Source organism: Grampus griseus, assembly GCF_964374135.1.
Source record: "Grampus griseus genome assembly, chromosome: 9".
NCBI classification, from domain to species: Eukaryota; Metazoa; Chordata; class Mammalia; order Artiodactyla; family Delphinidae; genus Grampus; species Grampus griseus.
In genome coordinates this window covers 4707402-4719677 of record NC_139003.1, presented here as the reverse complement: position 1 = coordinate 4719677, position 12276 = coordinate 4707402, and the positions used below count along the sequence as shown (strand labels likewise).

At 48.3% G+C, this 12276-nt stretch overlaps 1 protein-coding gene across 16 annotated transcripts in view; it reads left to right on the top strand.

The window, feature by feature from the left end:
- ACTR3B (actin related protein 3B) overlaps window positions 1-12276 on the top strand; it is a 106733-nt gene that overhangs the window by 43231 nt on the left and 51226 nt on the right. For 12 of the 16 annotated variants that reach the window (XR_014297203.1, XR_014297204.1, XR_014297205.1 and 9 more), the window contains 4 exons: window positions 405-548; window positions 3332-3505; window positions 4969-5061; window positions 5428-5485. Coding sequence is in view for 12 of the 16 variants with exons in the window: in XM_082661823.1 (XP_082517949.1) it covers window positions 405-548; window positions 3332-3505; window positions 4969-5061; window positions 5428-5485 (469 nt within the window). In the remaining 4 variants the exon portion in view is untranslated. The remainder of the gene's footprint in view (window positions 1-404; window positions 549-3331; window positions 3506-4968; window positions 5062-5427; window positions 5486-12276) is intronic. The other 4 variants (XR_014297202.1, XM_082661824.1, XM_082661827.1 and 1 more) reach the window with 1 other exon arrangement.

Below are 12276 nucleotides of genomic sequence, written 5' to 3'. Positions count from 1 at the left end.
GTGTCCTGCCTGCTAACCAAATTGTTGACTTTTAAATACAGGTCCATTTATAGTCGTTTTAATGATTTTATAGATAAACTTCTTCCTTTCTGTTAGAGGAAGAAAAAAATGATGATCCATTGTTCTGACAAACGGCAGTACTTTTTGGAAATGAACCATTTCATGTGGTTTTTCTCTTCACATTCCTGACGAAGACGTCATTTTGGTGGCTTACAGGGCATCTCCGGTTCTACTAACGGAATTGTGCCAGTGGTCGTTTGAAAAGACTTCCAGGCCTGAGCTGTGCACAGAGTGGGGACTCAGTAAATGCAGTGACGTGGGCGGGGCGGGAGACTGACTTAGCGCCCAGGGAGCCCTTCTCTCCTGGAGTCGCTCACACACCGTCTGTCTCCTCTTCTTCCTAGGCAGAAGGGTATGTCATTGGGAGCTGCATCAAACACATCCCTATCGCAGGGAGAGATATTACGTATTTCATGCAACAGCTGCTGAGGGAGCGGGAGGTGGGGATTCCTCCGGAGCAGTCGCTGGAGACTGCCAAAGCCATCAAGGTAAGAGCAGGAGCAAACGGGGCTGGCTTGCGGGTGAGAGAGGTGTTTGGGTGCTTCCCTCGCTGCCGAGACCCCCCGCCCTCACCTTCCTTTCTCCCCACTCCCCACGAATGTGGGTCTCGATCTGTTTATGCTTGTGGAGCTTCCAGCTACGCATGCGAACAGCCCGATCGCTGGGATTGAGTGCCCTACACAGTACAGCATCGTTTCATTGGCGCCTGAGCAGGTAGAACCTTCAGTTAGCTGGACGTGTCTCCCATGTCTCCCTTCAAGTTCATTTCTAGAATAAGGAACAGGCAGCAGCAGCAGCGACCGTTAGGAATCCTGTGAGGTCAGCCAGTATTCACACTGGCTGACCTCCCAGTACCTGTAGTCTGTGGTTCTGTGCCCTGTGAATTACCGTTCAGAGTAATGCTGTTCTAGGGTGGGATCATAAAGCAGAATCCACATGTAGTTTCCAGACTGTAATTACCATGCCGGAAAAGTTACAGGAGGTTTTAAAATTAAATCCGTAAGAGTAGAAGAAAAATGGCTCATTGTTCCTTTTTAAAATGCCTGCTTGACCCGATCCATCAGTCTGGTCTTTGTACGACTCTGTATGTAGCAGTTGACAGACCCTGTTGAAAGGAGCTTTCTTTTCAGGTTGCAAAATTAGGACAAATTATTGTGTTTTTTTTAAGCCAAAATGCAAGAGATTCTTAGTAATACAAGCGTGATCTTCATATAGATGAGGAGCAAGGGTTTTGTTTGCTTCTGGAGAAGAATTTAAACGTGGGGACGACACATGGCCTTGAGCATACACTTAGCTTCTGAGCCGCAGGGGAGTCTAGCCTGTTCTCCTGCGCCCCCATCGCTGCTCCCTGGCTTCCTCGCACTAAGCACCCAGGACCGGGCTGGCTAAAAGGAAAGGAAGCATGGGGCGGGGGCGGGACTTCCGCGTTTCACCCGCCACTCCTGGTGAACAGAGGTGTTTTGAGCCCAGGCACACTGGCAGTGGTCAGGGCTCCTGTGAGGAGGGGCCTGCTGCCCCGTGTGCCCAGGACGGGAGCACCTCGAATGCCCAGCCAAGGCATCAGGACCCGTCCTTTCCTTCTGGTGGGAAGGTTATAGAAGCAACATAAGACTTCCTTTTTAGAATAAAATATTTCCCCAACTTTCCCTCTTCCTCTCCTTGCCTTTCTTCAAGGAAAGAGATTTGGATCTCTGATCCAGGTTCCCTCACCACGCTCTCTTTCACAAATGGGACCCGACCCTCGGGGTGGATGTGGGGTGAGCAGAGCCCTGAGTGTGATGATCGGGAGGCATTTCCTTCACTTGCTGGCTCTCTGGGGTCCGGTTCTGGCCCTGAGCCCGGAACTGGCCCAGTCCGGCCCTGACAGTGTGTCGCTCAGCAGTGAAGGTCGGGCGTGCGAGAGACTCCTTGTGTTCTCGCAGGTGAGCTGCCCCGACCCTGCTGTTCGTTCTCGCCTCACTTCTCTCTGTGATGGAGGAGATCCTGGAAAGGGTGGTTAGAGCCCCTGCATCCTGTCACTCCCAGGGTCACAGGTGGGCCTGAGGCTGGTGGGCTCTGGCACACACTGTCCTTGCAGTGGGAGTCCAGAACTTAGGGCTGACGGGGCTGCTCTCCGTCCAGCTTCAAGGAGGCGTTTCATGCCATCAGTTGAGCCAGCTGAGGTGCCCTAAGAAGTTGACCAGGCCTCTTGAGGCAACGTAACGTCTCTGTCTCCAGTCTGTAGATTTAAAGTCATGTGGACTGACTCGCTCTGTTGTCAGTGAGCAGGGTTGTGTAGCTTATAATTCGACAAAGTATATCAAGGATGGTATTAGGATCTGTTTCAGGGATTCTCAGGAACTTTAAACTTAGTATCATGAAAAGACCGTCAGAGGTCCTTCTAAAATGTGTAGTGAGCTCCAGCTGTGTGCCTGGTGTTGGGCAAAGCCCACCTTGCCCACAGGCAGCTTGCTTTCAGAATCTGCCACCCAAGTGCCACCTGCTGCTCTGCTGAGGTTAGCTCTCAGGACAGATGATCGACCCAGAGATCCCCAGTCGAGCGTCACCAGATGCTGAGGAGACACTTTCCACCTGTCAGGCTGGTCCGGTGCTGGGGTGGAAACCATGAGTGGCTTCTCGTGTATGGGCGTACGGCAGCTCCATCCTGCCTAAGTGGGCCTTTTCTTTTGTCCGTGGTACCTGCCGCCTTCTAGCGTGCTGTGTCACTTACTTACATATCACGGCTGTCACTTTACTCTCTTGACTTAGCCAGAGCGTATGCTCCAGTGGGCAGGGGTCTGTGTGTGTTTTGTTCACTTGCGCATCCCGTGTGCCTAGGCACTCAGTGAGTACTGTCGTGGAGCTGATGACCGTGCTGTGTCGGGCTGCACAGCAGGTTCACGACCCACCGGTGGGCCGTGGTAGGCATGGGGGTGAGATCCACCGCATTCATCGTGGGGAATGCGGTCTACTGGTGCAGGGTGGATGGCGGTGTGTGCCCGGCCAGGCGCTGTGTAGGGGCCCAGGAGGAATAAGGAAAGCGGAGAGGGATACCTTTAGACATCACTTCAGATGATATGCAGCAAAATTTGATAGGGTAAGGCTGAGGTTCATAGCCAAGCTGCAAAGGAAGCAGATTTACAAGTCCAGAGCATAGTCATGAAAAGTCTGTGAGGCTTGGCCACACGTCCATACTGGAGTTGTGTGTGTGTGGGACTCATTTCAGGGTGTTTGATGCTGGGTACTTGTCAGAGGGCAGACTCTGGTGGCATCTCTGTGTGTGTGTCTGCAGGAGAAATACTGTTACATTTGCCCTGATATCGTCAAGGAATTTGCCAAGTATGATGTGGATCCTCAGAAGTGGATCAAACAGTACACGGGGATCAATGCAGTCAACCAGAAGAAGTTCATCATAGATGTTGGCTACGAAAGGTTCCTGGGCCCTGAGATTTTCTTTCACCCGGAGGTAAGATGTTAGCTTTTTGAGTGTGAGGTATGGCACATGTGGAGCGATACTGCCACCTCATGTGTGTACGGAGAGTCCCCAGTGGGGTTTCCTGAGCAGCTCTCAGGCCGCTGTCGTGAGGACGCTGGGATACACGCTGCACCCTCTGCAGCTCTTACAGCCCCTGTGCAGGTTGCCTGCTTGACTGATGCCCCTCTTTAGACTTGGTTCTCCGTTAGAGATAATGAGTGATTAGGGAGAAGCTTTAAGAGCAATAGAAGATAATGGAAATGAAATTAATCCATAGTAATATGAAAACTAGTTAATCCCGGGGACCGAATGCAATCTGCCTTTGTATGGGAGTAGAGTAACATGTAACCTTTCCATCCTCGGTGATGGTTCATCCTAGTTGCAGCTTTTAACCCCAGACAGTTGGTCCTGCTGTGTTCCCTGCTGCAAGTTAGTTAAAGCTTCTGTCTGAGGACTAACCTTTCCATTAGTTAGATGGACTTTAGGAATTACAGATATCATCATTTTAACTATAGTCACAAAGAATTATTATTACTTTTGCAGAAGCAGTCATCAAGAGGCAACATTTTAAGGTTTAAATAAAGTGGATTTTATTTGTATTTTGGTATATTTTTCTGCCTAATTCAGTTTACATTTGATAGGTAGGTTACAAGCGGCTGCCTGTTTTTAGATGTGTATGACCATTTTGTATAGGGAAGTGGCACACAATGTATGCCTTACTATAATCTAATAATCATGCCTTTGATATTACTGATTTAAAATAGACATAAAACCGAAAACGTCCAGTGAACAGCCGGTGAGCAACTGGATGTTACCTTCTTCCCCTTGAGTACGTTAAAGCTTTCCTTGATTTTTAAAGTGTATTTAAAGTTTTTTTAAGTTGAATTATTTATACTTTAACTTATTTAACTTACAGAATTGAATCCAAGACTGTTTACTCAGTGACATGATTGCTACCATATTGACTGTTTCATTTAAAAGCCACCCCCCCGCCCCGAACCCTCCCCAGGCTTCTAGCTCAGGTTCACAGTGTGATCTTTCATTGACTGTGTTTTTTTCTTATATCATGGCTAGTTTTATCATGATGTTAATATTCATAAGTGGTATACTTATTGTGTATTCGTGGCGTTTTCATTACATGTCACATACATCATGCACACGCGTTTCACACTCTGACAGCAGGATTCACCGTGTGTCCTAATGCAGAGCTGGTCTGTTTTTGCTACTCTTTGATGTTTTCCCCTTGCTGACCCCACACATGTCATCTCCTGAGGGCACATGTCACCATCACCCCATGCACAGTCACTTGGGTTCTTCTGACATATGAACATTTGACGTAGTCATTCTAGTGTGATGGTTTTAACGGTATAGTACATTTTGTATTTGTTAGTTACTTTTTAAAAAGGTTATTGAGAGAAATGTGTAATGTTTCTTTTATATTTATATGAAATCAGTTTGCCAACCCAGACTTTATGGAGTCCATCTCGGACGTTGTTGATGAAGTCATTCAGAGCTGCCCCATCGATGTCCGTCGTCCGCTGTATAAGGTATAAGCTTATACCTTATAAGGGTAAGGTGCTCGGGTTCATTGCACAGTTAAAGGCCCAGCATTCTTGGAATAATAGGTTCTTAACGTCAGTATGCAGATGTTCCTGTTTCACTCCTGTCTTACAGGATTTGTTAAAGGCCAGCATACTGGTGAAATATTTTTCTTGGAGTGGAGATGACTTAAATGTTTGGAAATAGGACTCAGCTCAGCAGAAGTGTTTAAGTATTCTCATGGCTTTATTCTTACCTGGCCAGCTGTATTTTAAACTGGACAATTTTAACCTTACGTATTGATGGAAAGATGAAGGGCATCCTTCCCCTCATGGTTCCCATGAATTCACTGGTCTTGCTTCACGCATATTTAGGTTTGTGCCAAATGTGCTGTTGCCAGGAAGAGGTCAGAGCCTGAAGTGAAGCAGTCAGGTAGGAAATACTCATGTAATTTTCAGCCCTCAGCCTCTGCCCTGTCTTACCTTCTCAGCCCAGGGACTTGAGTTTAAAGAGGAGCGTGTCAGGCTCAGGAGTGAGGGCTTAATAAATTTTGTTTCATCTACACAGTGGGATACTACGCAGTCTTTAAAAAGAATGAGGTGAATCAGTGTAAACTGAAATGAAAAGATGTCTGTAGTATACATTGTTAAGTGAAAAAGCAAGTTGTAAAGTTTACACGTAGTATTACTTTATTTAAAAATATAGTTTGCATATATATATTGAAAAGGTTTTGAATGAATGCTAAACTCTTAAAGAAAATAACATATCTTTGGGGGTAGAAGATGCATAACTTTTACCTTCTACTTGTGTTTTAAGATTGAAATTTTAGAGTTAACAAATGTTATTCTTATTATTGGAAAACATTTTCCTATGTAGACAACTTTTTATGGGTGAAAACAAATTATAATTCTATTTTTATTGTTACATGTGCTTAATTAAACAGCTCTGTCCTCCAACAAAATGTGCAAGAAAGGGAAACTAGAGACAGGTGGGAGTATTAGTAAGTTTAGTAAAATACATGCCTTGCTCTCCCTACTTCTTAAATCTCACTTAACATCAGCTGTGTCTTCTTGTCCATGAAAGCAAGGAACAGGTGTGCACTCTTTAGTTTTTTTTGTGTGTGTGTGTGTGTTACGTGGGCCTCTCACTGTTGTGGCCTCTCCCGTTGCGGAGCACAGGCTCCGGATGCGCAGGCTCAGCGGCCATGGCTCATGGGCCCAGCCGCTCTGCGGCATGTGGGATCTTCCCAGGCCAGGGCACGAACCTGTGTCCCCTGCATCGGCAGGTGGACTCCCAACCACTGCGCCACCAGGGAAGCCCCACTCTTTAGTCTTTATTTCATCCTAACGGAAAAGAAACTTCTGCCAGCAGTTACAGATTGTTCATAGGTGAGATTTTTTCTCATCAGACAGTTTAGTTCACTTTCAGTACATTTACAGGAAGTAGAGATGGCCTTGTAACCTGGGCTCCTTGTTTATTAGATGATGGCCCTGAGCCCCAGAGATGGGAAAAGGAGGCAAAGCTAGAGGGACCTGGGTCAAGTGGAGCAAACTGGTCTTGGACATCTAAAAAAAATTATTGAGGTGTAGTTGATGTACAATATTATGTAGTTTTAGGTGTACAACCTAGTGATTTTCAATTTTTAAAGGCTATATTCCATTCCTAGTTGTTATAAAATATTGGCTATATTCCCTGTTTTTGTACAGTATATCCTTGTAGCCTGTTTATTTTATACATAGTAGTTTGTACCTCTTAATCCCCTACTCCTGTCTTGCCCCTCGCCCCTTCCCTCTCTCCACTGGTAACCATTAGTTTGTTCTGTATGTCTGTGAGTCTGCTTTGTTTTTGTTATGTTCACTGGTTTGTTTTCTTTTTAAGATTCCACATATAAGTGAGCTCATATAGTATTTGTCTTTCTCTGATTTGTTTCACTTAGCATAATACCCTCCAAGTCCATCCGTGTTGCTGCAAATGGCAACATTTCATTCTTATTTATGGCTGAGTAATATTCCCTTGTGTATGTGTGTATGTATGTATATGTGTGTGTATGTATATATATATATATATATACACACACACCACATTTTTCTTTATCCATTCATCTGTTGATGGTCGCTTAGGTTGCTTCCATATCTTGGCAATTGTGAGTAATGCTGCTATGAACTTAGGGGTGCATATATCTTTTTGAGTTAAGTGTTTTCATTTTTTTTTTTTTTTTTTTTGCGGTACGCGGGCCTCTCACTGCTGTGGCCTCTCCCGTTGTGGAGCACAGGCTCCGGACGCGCAGGCTCAGCAGCCATGACTCACAGGAGCAGCCGCTCCGCAGCATGTGGGATCTTCCCGGACCGGGGCACGAACCCGCATCGGCAGGCAGACTCCCAACCACCGCGCCACCAGGGGAGCCCCAAGTGTTTTCATTTTTTTTGGATAAATACCCAGAAGTGGAATTGCTAGATCATTAGGTAGTTCTATTTTTAGCTTTTCGAGAAACCTCCATACTGTTCTCCATAGTGGCTGCACCAATTTACATTCCCACCAACAGTGCACAAGGGTTCCATTTTCTCCACACCCTCTCCAGCATTTGTTTTTGTGGTATTTTTGATGATAGCCATTCTGACAGGTGTGAGGTGACAGCTCATTGTGGTTTTAATTTGCATTTCTCTGATGATTAACGGTGTTGAGAAACTTTTCACGTGCCTTTTGGCCATCTGTATGTCTTCTTTGGAAAAACGTCTGTTCAGATCCTCTGCCCATTTTTTGATTGGGTCGTTTGTTTTTTCTCATGTTGAGTTGTATGAGCTGTTTATATATTTTGGATATTAACCCCTTATCAGTCGTATCATTTGCAAATATTTTCTCCCATTCAATCGGTTGTCTTTTCGTTTTATTGATGGTTTCCTTTGCTGTGCAAACGTTTTAAGTTTAATTAGGTCCCATTTGTTTATTTTTGCTTTTATTTTCTTTGCTTTAGGAGACGGATCCAAAAAATATTGCTATGATTTATGTCAAAGAGTGCTCTGCCTGTGTTTTCTTCTAGAAGTTTTATGGCCTCTGGTCTTACATTTAGGTCTTTAATCCATTTTGAGTTGGTTTTTGTACATGGGATTAGAGAGTGTTATAATTTCATTCTTTTATGTGTAGCTGTCCGACAGACAGTTGAGTTTTGAGAGGGGTTAAGCTCCGGGTAGGATCACTTAGCTAAGTGGCAGGGTTGGATTTTGAGTCCACTTGCCACACCTTTGAAAACTCGTGCTTTTTCCACCACATCACACTGAAGATTATGTAAAATGTGGCAGGAAGACGATTCCTCAAAGAGGGAAACCCTGTCTCGACTGCTTCACCCCCTGGAAAAGTCATTTCTTCCCTGAGGTGTTCGAGGGCTTTCTGCTTGGCCCTGGTTGCCTGGCCCTGCTCCGCCGGCCGTGTTAGTGCTTCTGTGCGGGACCTTGGCCGAGTTACGGTAGGCTTGCGAGTGGTTTAGGATCTCAGTAGGCTTGGTGGGGGGCTGACTGGGGGTGGGCCGTGTTTTTCTCCTTTGTTGGGCTCTGTACCCCGTGGGGAAGGAGGGACACAGCGGGGCCCGGTCTGCGCTGCCACCCAGCAGGTGAGAAGCTAGCCCTGGCGTCTCGGTGCTCGCAGCACACGTTCACTTGTGTGTTCACGGACTGTCCCCTGTGAGGCGGCTCCCCTGGAGTGTCACGCTGGTGGTCACCCCTGCGTGGGAGCCGGCTGGCAGGCACCTGGCTCCCGCCTGTGGCCCGTCGCTGCCACGTGGCCCAGCCACACTGCCAGCCCTGGGCGTGGGGAGGGTGAGGACTGTCTGCTGGCACCTCCGCCACGGCCACCACGAAAGGGACTTGTTTCCAGAACAAAGGGCTTGATGAGTGAATGCAGGTGTAACATCGAAGCCTAAACATGCCCTTTCCTGCGTGCTTGCCTGCTGGGTAATAATGGCTGTCGTCATGCTTTTCCCCGTGGTGGTTTTAGACCAGGGGTTGGCCAGCTCTTTCTGCAAAGGGCCAGATGGTAAGTATTTTCAGCTTTGTGGGCCATTCGGTCTGTGTTGCTGCCAGAGAACACGTGAGTGACCAGGAGGGTCTGTGTTCCCAGGAACTTTGTATGTGAAAACAGGCGTTGGGGATGTAGGTGGGAAGCGCGATTCTCACACTTTCCGGCTCAGGCCTCACGCACTCATTCGCTGACTGCAGCCAGGGCTGCTGTTGGGAAAGTCTCCTCTCACCGCAGGGCCCTGTGGCCCCCGCCGGCCACTGCTCTGCCCCCTCGTGTCCAGAGGCCGTCACCGCGTGTTCCGGGCTCCGGGGGCAGCATCCCGGGCGGGCGGCCTTGTTCTTCGGATTCACTGTGAACTTTTGGTCCCGCTTTCCTCCTCCCCCTCCAGAGTTTAGCCGTGAGCTTGCTGTGGAAAGAACCTTCCACCGCGACATCTGTGTTCATGAAATGCACAGATGTACAGTTTGTGGGATTTTGAAAGTAATTAGAGACATACTACATACAAGTGCTTCTGCAGAGCACGTGGGCGTCTCGCTCTGGAGAGCTGCGTTCACGTGTCTTTAGGTAGCACGTCTTTCCTCTCCAGTCTTACCGTTACTTTGTCATTCCCTCCTCTGTTACCGATGTTTCTTCCTACCTGCTGGGCCCCCTTTTGTCAGTGTCCCAGACACGTGCCGTGGGGCTTAAAAAGTACTCAGTAACCACTAAAGAAGTAGGAAGCAGGTTCGTACCCGAAGAAACTCATGATTGCCCACGGGAAGCAGCCCGTCTGCTGTGCCCTGCTGGATTCCGTGGCCGGGCAAGGTGCCCCTCCAGGAGGCTGGTTTCCTGACTCCTGCCTCGGTGCACTGTCCCTGTAGTGCCCACAGGCTCAGATGGGCGGCCGAGGTGGCCGAACCAGCCAGAGGGGAAGCCACAGGCCCCGCGGGAAGGGCTCTGCTTCTCAGCCTCAGAGGAAGGGGTCTCCCCGTTGCCTCACCTTCTCCCAAAGGCGCTGTCTGGACCAGTCGGGCCTGGACCTCTTATGTTTCCCAGGCTCAGTCTTGGGAACTGTAGGTGGAGTTGCTTACAGAGAAGCGGGCAGGAGGAAGCACCCGAGACCTTCTTGGTCCTGAGTTAACACCTTCCTCAGGCTGGTGCACAAGGGAAAGAAGTCGGTGGAGAATGAAATGTGACTTTGAAAATTTAGAATCTTCAAAAACGTAAAACAGTTATTTTGGACAAAAGGAGTTATAATCTAATTTCTATTTCAGTCTGGCCTGTAGATCAGAAGGGTATTCATATGCCCCCTTTTTCTGTTCAGTCTCTAAGTATGATGGAGGTCGGGTCTGGAGGGGACTCGTGTGTGAGAGCCAAGTCTGGGAGGCCTGTGATTTCCCCACGAAGCCAAGTCATTGCAAGCAGCAGGTGCTGCTTGAAACAAGACGTTTTCGGCCCTGGCTGTCCATGGGCGTCACCCCAGCAGCATTAAAATATACTGATGTCTGGGTCCCACCCCCAGAGATTCTGATGTAACTGTTTTGGGCATCCGGATTTTAAAAGCTTCCCAGATGATTTTAATGTGCAGCTAAATTGAGAACCACTGTTAGCAACTAGTTCGCTCTGGGGTTAGTCAGCGTTTAGTAGCTTTCATGCTTTACTCGAGGGCAAAGCCAATTTTGAGTTGCTTTGTAATGCAGCTGGGTCTCTACTAAATACAAGACACTATTGTTGTTAACTTAGAGGATTTAAGTATGTATGAGAGATGGATCTTGTCTTGAAGAGCTTATAAAAACGCTAAAAATAATACCGAAATAATTCTCACGGGAACCACCACAAGCTAAATGTCGTTTATTGAGGTGTCACGGAAAGTTAATGAGAGGGGCTCAAGGAGGGCTTGGAGAAGGTGGCAGGGAGCTGGTCTGAGGGCTCGGCCTGCAGAGATGAGGTGGGGGTGCAAGCCACTTGGCATAGGTGGGAGCGCAGGCGCAGGGCAGAGGCTGCAGAACCCTGCTCCGGGTGGAGCCCAGAGTGGTACTGAAGGTGGTGGGCACCAAGTCCAGGAGGGAGAGCGGGGCTGGCAAATAAATATTTTTAGACCTGCTTTGGCAGTGGGCTGGGGGTTGTTAAAACATCTCATTCGTTGTGTTGTCAAGCAGACGTGACTGCATCTTGATGTGGTTCAAGGAATTATTTTTCTGGAACAGATTGCTTGAATTGGGTTCTATGTAAGTATGTTAATACCTTTTAAATCGGAGGAGCTATTGCAAAGTGAGTTATATATGTATTTTTATTCTTAATGGTGAACGAGTTGAAATATCTTTAATACTTGAGAGAGCGAAATACACGTTTTAAGACGTTATTGGTTTGTTCAACCCTTTTCACAGTAGGCCTTCTATTCAGGTGAGATTCCCAAGTGCAGTGTGACGTGTGAGCAGATGAGCGGGTGGTTTGGGGCCAGGTGGTGGACAGAGCAGGCCCAGGGCTTGCTGGTCCAGCCCCGGCTCCACGCGCAGCCCCGTAGTTGATGCTTCCTGCCCAGGTGTCCAGGAATGGCAGGATCCGTGTGCTGCTGGGGAGGGAAGAGTGATGTCACAGCTGAGCACTGACCTGCCAGGTGGAGAGGAACTTCCAGAGGCTTATTGTTATGAGAGAGTGAGGAGGGGCCGATGGTGACTGTTTTGACACCGTTTTGACAACGTTGAGCAAATGTGCACTGAGCCTCCAAGGAGGGCCCGGCCTCACGTGGGCACCAGGATAGACCCTGACGGGAGTGTGTCGGGCTTGAGGCCAGCGCCTCATTCTTGCGCCCAGGGCCTCTGGCTCCTTGGAAGAGGCCCAGTCCGCGTTAGGGAGGACGCTCTTAGCGTTGACCACATCTGCAAAGTACCTTCACAGCGACACCGAGGTTGCCGTGTGGGTCAGTCATTGGGTGCTGTGGCCAGACCAAGCTGACACACAGAGTTAACCATCCAAGAAGCCAGGAAGGAGCAGTCGAAGAGAGAAGAGAAAGAACACTCTGGGAGTCAAGGGGAGACAGCTGCCATCAGCCGTGTCAGGTGACGCCCAGAGGTCACGCAGGACGAGGGTCGAGGTGAGGATGCGGGCAGAGGCCAGGTTACAGCAGCTGAGGGGAGAAGAGGAGTAACTGGGGGAGGAGACATGCAGGTAATTCTCGGAAGACATTTGTCGTCGGTTGTTACGTCTCCTACGGTCAGGCAGCCATTTCGAGC